The sequence below is a fragment of the Leuciscus leuciscus genome (genome assembly GCF_965113295.1).
Source record: "Leuciscus leuciscus genome assembly, chromosome: 25".
NCBI lineage: Eukaryota > Metazoa > Chordata > Actinopteri > Cypriniformes > Leuciscidae > Leuciscus > Leuciscus leuciscus.
This window is the reverse complement of record NC_138724.1, coordinates 21,529,744-21,537,203: the sequence shown is the minus strand read 5'-3', so window position 1 is coordinate 21,537,203 and position 7,460 is coordinate 21,529,744. Positions and strand designations below refer to the sequence as shown.

The 7,460-nt window shown below is 37.2% G+C and overlaps 1 protein-coding gene across 2 annotated transcripts; it reads left to right on the top strand.

Moving 5' to 3' along the window:
• The first annotated feature begins 758 nt into the window (after window positions 1-758).
• cstpp1 (centriolar satellite-associated tubulin polyglutamylase complex regulator 1) lies at window positions 759-5,356 on the top strand. 2 transcript variants are annotated; one of them, XM_082160333.1, is made up of 9 exons: window positions 759-1,126; window positions 1,293-1,395; window positions 1,508-1,638; window positions 1,741-1,825; window positions 1,922-2,004; window positions 2,500-2,695; window positions 4,512-4,621; window positions 4,735-4,798; window positions 4,990-5,356. In XM_082160333.1, exons 1-9 carry the CDS (start codon window positions 1,078-1,080, stop codon window positions 5,156-5,158), a joined length of 990 nt encoding a protein of 329 aa, XP_082016459.1. In that variant the 5' UTR covers window positions 759-1,077; the 3' UTR covers window positions 5,159-5,356. The 2 variants fall into 2 exon arrangements, with proteins under 2 accessions (XP_082016459.1, XP_082016460.1); XM_082160334.1 differs by having other exon boundaries at window positions 760-1,126; window positions 4,735-4,825; window positions 4,990-5,128.
• The last annotated feature ends 2,104 nt before the right edge of the window (window positions 5,357-7,460 follow it).

Here is a 7,460-nt window from a genome sequence, read left to right as displayed (position 1 = left end):
TTATAGGCTGCAAAGTGCATTTTGTGGTTTATACAGGTTTTATTGAATATTTTGTGTTTTAATGTTAAAGTGAAGTGAGCATGCAATTACAGAATCAATTGTCTTATCACGTTTTCAGTAGAATATACTTTTGGTTTTGGAACCAAACTTTGGGACATTGACAAACAAAATAAAAAGCAATTATATATATATATATATATATATATATATATATATATATATGTGTGTGTGTGTGTGTGTGTGTGTGTGTGTGTGTGTGTGTGTGTGCGCGCAATTGTTAACAGTTTTGCATTATATAACATTACATATCTATTACAAATAAAATCTAGGTATTTTATGAACAAAATATTGCTACTTCTTTCGCGTGCATTTGAGTAACGTTAGGTATTGTGTATATATTTTCCTAGTTTGTGGCAGATCTAAATGGTAAAATGTCTATCAGGATCCTTAATTCTTATATGGATTTCAGTGCTTTTGGAATTGATATGTGTGCGAACTGTTGCAGCACAAAAATACAGATCCTCATCCTCGTGGATTAGTATTTAAATGGAAAGCCATATGGGCGCAGAAAACAGCTGTGCTGCGCATGCGCGGGTTTCCATAGCCGCGCTGCATCAACAAAAACTGACGAAACACAGCCGAGCATTTTTCAAAAACGAGAGTAGACTCCACCCAGCGCTCACTTCCGCGTTGTGTCATGTGCTGCTCGACCGCGTCGTCTATTGGTTGTTTTATATCCCTGGATGAATTTGAGCTAAGATACTGTGGTAATGACTCAAATTCGAAATAAATATTCCTGGAAAACACGCAAATATCGAATTCCAGTGATCCTATATTTTTTAAATAAGATAATAAAATGTATTTAAATAGAGTAATATAAAGGTTTACCTTTAATTTTAGCACGGAGTCCTAAGAAACTGTGCGCATGAATCCTTACTAGCCTATTTGATGCGCTTTAGTCAGTGTCGTCAGTGCAGAGTGGGCACACTGACCGCTGAAGCATCTTTAAGGACATTCTGAATGGGCTACCAGGAGAGTCATGAACCGCATCTGCATCCCAGCAAACCATAAAAAATCATGAAAATGAATACGGATCGTTTCAGCCTCACTGTTGACGAGTATTTAGGTAGGCTATGTTACGGTTGTCCCTTGTGTGGTTGTTTTGTTGGTGCGCAGACTGATAAGTTGCAGTCGGTTCCAAGATGCCTGCTTTGCAGAATGATTGACAGTTGCATTAAAAAGTATAAACACAGACACTGTCATGACATCGCCTTTTCTTTTTTACTTTCCAGCTGAAACGAATGTCCTCTTCTATCTCAATGATGCAGTCACACAGCTACTTGAACACAAAGAGGAATACACTCAATTTGGTGTGGTCCGATATTTTGCAGAATAGTAAGTTATTATAAATAATTATTATCATGGTACTCCATGATACTAAAGCTAATAGAGATACTACCATGGTACATGTCCCAAAGTATAACATAATCGAATAATAATTTTGCAGTTTTGCTAGTGTGAAGAATGGGAATCATGTGCTCTTCAGGGAATTCAGTTACATCAAAGCAACACCTCATAACAGAGAGTCTTTCATCCATATCTTCTGGAAATGCTTCCGACAGATTGGAAAGAATGGGGGTAAGCAGAGGCAAATACGCCATTTGTCATGCCACTACACTTTACTTCAGTTGTTTGCATTGTTGTGTGACATCGAACAAATGCAGCTGTTTCTTTTTGCAGATCTGTTGGCAATGTCAGAATACAGTTCACTTTTACAGCTGTTATGCCCTGACTTTCCCACGGAGATGGTACAAAACACAGCCAGGTAATTTAGTATTTGCTGTTTGATGATTCTTTGACGTTTCCCTCCTTTCACATTGATATTTAACTGAATAACTTTAATGTTTTCTTTCTTTCGCAGGATTGTCCTGATAGATGATGCCACTGACTGTCTGTCATTCTCCGATTTTATTTATTCATTCCAAATCCAGTTCTATTATGAAGGTATTATGAACTAATAATATAATATATAAACTAGACTATAATAAAATATACTATAATATTAAGCTGCACTTTGCTTATGTCGTCTGTATGTCTGTACATCACATAACCCATAGACATCATATAGTCTCTATATAATATCTATGACATAACCTACTTTATGATAAACATATTAAGTGAATTCAAAATGTTTAATTGTAACCACTTATAGCAATTAAAAAACATACAATTTTCCTTATACATTCCATTCATATAAAATGAAAAGTAAAATCTTGATGTTAAGAAATTAGATTCAGGTGTTATTTCTTAACCACCCAATCGCAGAAGCACTGGTGATATTTAAAGGTCTTGCTAACACAAAAGCTGCACTTGACCTTGAGATTTGAACAGGTGTAACAAAAGGCCAGTGACATCATCACCACCACGTGTAAGCGTTTCTATGGTTACCCGAGGCTCCTCCTTTCATCAGAATGATCTAATCTTCATCCACTTTCACAGAGTTTGTAGAGAGTGTGTCTGTGATTTACCAAGACCTGTTGTCCGGGAAGAACCCAAACACCGTCATAGTCCCAACCTCCACCTCGGTGGAACAGTTATCCAGCGCAGCCAACGAGGAGCCGGACGCTCAAGAAGGCGTAGACTCCTCCATCTTCTGTGAATGTATAGAGGGACTTTGTGAGAGGTTCAAACACAAGTAAGACATTCATTCATTATTTATATACTATTATAGTATTTATTGTAATAGCTTTTATTTTTATATTTTCAGTTATTTTAAGTAATTTTGTTATGTGGTTTTTTTTTAAATATGTTCTTGGCTTTTATTATTTTTAATACATTTTTTGCTTCAATTTTGTTTCAACTTAAAATTATTTATATCAATTACTTTCCAAGGAAACGTTTTAAATGTAATATTTATATTTTATTGCAATTTTATTTCAATGACAGAAAATTATCTCTAATATTTTTAGTTAACAATCACAACACTAGCTCCATTTAATTCTGCAGAATTACAGCAATTTGTTTCTCAATAAGTATAGAAAATGTGTGCAGATTTATTGTGGACCTATATTATAAGTAACAAATGAATAAGAAAAAAAAATATTATTAAATGATTTAATTTACTAATTAATTTTATTATGTTGTTGCATCTATATTTCAATAAAATTAGAATATAATTTTTGGCTTATATACTAAGTTTTACTCTACAATGGAACCTACTATAACCATCCTCACTAGTGTTTGGGAAAGTTACTTTTAAAAGTAATGCATAGAGACAGAGCGTATTTAGGCCACGCCCACACCCGGGGGGAAAACAATCAAACCGTCTCCATTGACTTTGCATTGCGAGAGGCTGCCTCCTTGTCATTTCTTGCTTCTAACAAAAGACAGACAAATGCCTAAAAGCTGCTGTGTGACAAGGTGTACAGCAAACAAGCTAAAAAACCCAGAAATACGTTTTTATTAGCTCTCGACCTCAAAAAACGAGTGTTTAGTACATAAAAGTGGATACAGGCAGTTGAGACAGAGCGTCACGTGTCTCATTACTCTGAGAACTAACGTACGCCCGCCGGAGGAGACCGTAATCGGCAACACAGGATAGTTTATCTGACAGAAATATAATATATAAAACTGACATTTGGATATTTGACTCACCAGTGACCAAATGTTTAACTTACTGCACACGTAGTGTATTTTAGTGCATACTGAGTGTCAGGATCCCACAATTTACCCATTCGTTCCAGCCTGTATCCACTTTTATGTCCTCAAACGCTCGTTTTTTGGGGTCGACAGCTTATGAAAACGTATTTCTGGGTTTCTTAGCTTGTTTGCTGTACACCTTGTCACATAGCAGCTTTTAGGCATTATTCTGTATTTTGTTAGAAGCAAGAAATGACAAAGAGGCAGCCTCTCGCAATGTAAAGTCAATGGAGACCGTTGGACTGTTTTCCCCCCCGGTGGGCGTGGTCTTAAGATTATGATGCGTTGCGCTCTGTCTCTATTACAAATTGTACAATATTGCGTTATTCCTTTAAAAAGTAACTAATTGCGTTACTTAGTTACATTTTCTGGAAAGTAATGTGTTATGTTACTTTAGCGTTACTTTTTCTCACCATGGCTGGGCTTGCTTGTTTGTTTTTTTATAAATAAATAAATAAAAATTCAGCAACTGTAAAGGCCCTTTCAAGCCAAAAGTGAAATGAATAAGCCTCATGCTGAAGGAAATGCAAATTCACGCCGATACAGTAGAGGGCGCAGCTGCCATTCTGGATTGCAGAAGAAAAGGACCCAGGAGAGGAAAGTTTATTAACACTCTTTACTTCAGTAATAATAATCATAAAAAAGAAACACAAATATGATGTTTAACGGAAGTCATTGGTACGTATTAGTATGGTTGAATTGGTTTATCAACTTTACAAGTTAATAAAAGTAATCTGATTACGTAATTTGCGTTACTTGTAATGTGTTACCCACTAACTCTAGAACATGATATTGATCTCATCTTTTCCCAGGTTTCCCTCCATTGTTGCTATTAAGGAGATATTAAAGAGCAGTCAGCGAGTGTCTTTCTATAGCTTTCTGTTGGCCTTGGCCAAACATGAGGGAATAAACCAAGACATCAGTGAGTATTTGCTAATATAAAATGCTTACTTGTATTTCTGAATACATGTAACTTTTGTTCTTATGATAGTTAGACATGTTAACGGAATGCTTTATCTTCTGTCATATTATCAGGTGCTCTTCCCAATAAATCGGACCTGCTGATTGATCCAGAGATGGACCAGGAGCTGGAGAGACTGTGAGAGAGACGGACTTGCTTCAAAGAGTATATTACAGTCACTTGCTGGTTAACTAAAACGTCTTTTATTAAAAGACGAAGAGCGTGCTAACAATCTTTTTATATTTAACACATTTTATTGAAAGCTAATATGCTAGAGGGTAGATTTGAGATGTAATAGATTTGACACTATGTTTCTGTGAATCTTCCAGCATAGCTCAAGTTGCCATCAGCCCAACGTCCAACAACAGCAGCAGCAGCGCTGCGGGACAGAAGGAGACGTCCAAGAAGGCCTCGCCACGCAAGTCCCTGCACCAACGCAAGAGGATCGAAATGGAGAGCGACGGCTCCACGGAGGAGACAGACTCCTCTGAGAATTAACACACACATACCTGCTTGCTAGCGTCTTTATGATTTTTTTAGACAGCGGTTATGCTGGTTCACTGATTTGATTAGACAAGTGGCGTTCCAACAATGCTGATGCATCTCTCTGCGCTCACTCTTCCATTTCTATGGGCTACACTGTGGTAACCCACTTACTTTCATTGCTGAAACCATAAAATAAACAAATTAGCCATCCATATTGTGTCTGAAATGTCAACTGTTGTATAAAGGAAACTGTAATGGCAGGTGGAGCTGGGGGAGGTGGAGGGTTTCAGAGGAACTCTGATAGCACGCTGCAGGACTAGCTTACAGCACTGAACAACACTGAACCAGACTATTTAAATGTTGAGGAAGCAATCTCATTGGCTGCAGGACTAGCAAAGGCCAATCAGCGTGTGCCATGTGGTAATGATGTGATTGCATGTAAACCTATCAGCCTGCGCCCTCTAGAGTTTCATGACTCATATAATGTTAGTAATAACACACCGGGACAATCCATTTACAAATAGGATTTAATTTTATGGATTCCACAGAACAGTTATGATCATTCAAAAAAACAAAAACAAAACAATGTACAGTGATAACAGATGAAATAGGCACAACTTGTGATTTTGCAGGATCGGTTCGCGAATATTTTTTGCAGACACAAATGGTCACCCCCTTTCAAAATGGCCGTACCAAGCAGAATATCTTCACGCACAGTGAGAAACTGTTCTACAGAACGCCATTTCTGCAGATTATTCAATTAAGACTGCTCATTTTGTGAATATTGCATATTAGGTAAGCGCATGCTGTGAGGATGTGCCATTTTGAAAGGACTGGTCAAGATGGGTCCATTTTAGGCCTTGGCTTTAATAAAACCTTTCCTTTTTTGTATCAGGAAAACAAAAAATGAGCAAGCACAAATTTTTCACTACCAGGCAGCAGTATTCCTCAGCACCATTTATACAGGCCTTTCTGTCATTATGACAGTGTTGCATCCTCTCCTTATATATATTTCAGGTGCCAGAATAATATATACTTTGAGATCTTTCCATTTTGTATAGTAATAAATAGGATATCTAATATAATATGTAAAAAGAAAATAAAATTATTTGGTTTTCACAGCTACATATGCCAGGGATTCTGAGATTGAACCAGAATGCAAAAAGGCCCAGACTATGCTCTGTTTAACAGAGCAACTTATGGGAATCTAAGCACACATAAACATTGAATACGAGAACCAAAAAGAAAAAGCATTCACAGAAGTAAGCATGGATGCTATATTGTATTTGTGAGACTTTGTAGTGCGCAGACAAATGGCAGCAAGTACCCAATTTAACCTAGAACACTTGAAATTGTGGCATTGGAAAACAATGAAAAAGTAGCTTTGTGGAATGGACCAGGGAAAAATGTGGAATGGAATTGATTATGATTGACCTTTTCTAATTTTAGTTTGTGTGTAATGTTGCTGTTTGAGCATAAACAACATCTGTAAAGTTACAACGCTCAAAGTTCAAAGCAAAGGAGATATTTGCTTTTAAAGAAATCGTTTTTTAAGGACTACAACAAACAGCTGGTAGGGACTACTCGGGTTAGTGACATCACCAACCCTTAAATTTACATAAACCCCTCCCCCGGGAACTCATTTATAGATTATCATGACAGAATATGCTAATCAATGACTAGAAGATAGTTAACTCCACATCAGCAACATAAACCCATCAACTAACCATTCAGAAACGTCCTGTTGCATTCTACATGTTGTCACTTCTTCTTGAGTCTCTCCATCATTGTCGGACTCCGGTTTGAACATAAAAGGCAAAACGTTTTTGAAATTTTCAGTGCATGTCCATGTGAGGTAAAAGGACACAAGCTGTTGAAGCTCCGCCCTCTGTGACGGGAAACAGCAGCTCATTTGCATTTAAAGGAACAGACACAAAACAATGCGTTTTTGCTCACCCTCAAAAAGTGAAAATTTTAACATACTATATAAAAATATCTGTTGGTTATTTTGAGCTAAAACTTCACATACACACTCTGGGGACATCAACGACTTATTTTACATCTTGTGAAAAGGGCATTATACCACCCCTTTAATGCTCTAGGGGGCGTTCAGAATACCTTTTTTTCCATTCCACTGCACTACTTTACCATTGTTTTTCAATGTAAAAGCGCTAGACGGATGTTGTTAACCATTGCACTTGCGTCTTGCACATGACATGTCTACCCTGGATGCAACCATTGTCAGCTCGAAGCAGTCCATACTGGACGCGACAAAGCAACCATTGCAAATCCATTTGTCCTTCATATCAGAAGT

What these genes read in the sequence shown, in the direction of transcription:
- cstpp1 (XM_082160333.1), top strand. Translation starts at nt 1,078, where the DNA reads ATGAAAATGAATACGGATCGTTTCAGCCTCACTGTTGACGAGTATTTA. An exon ending in CACTGTTGACGAGTATTTAG is followed by an intron (nt 1,127 to 1,292) that starts GTAGGCTATGTT and finishes TTTACTTTCCAG; the next exon opens with CTGAAACGAATGTCCTCTTC. An exon ending in ACAGATTGGAAAGAATGGGG is followed by an intron (nt 1,639 to 1,740) that starts GTAAGCAGAGGC and finishes TTCTTTTTGCAG; the next exon opens with ATCTGTTGGCAATGTCAGAA.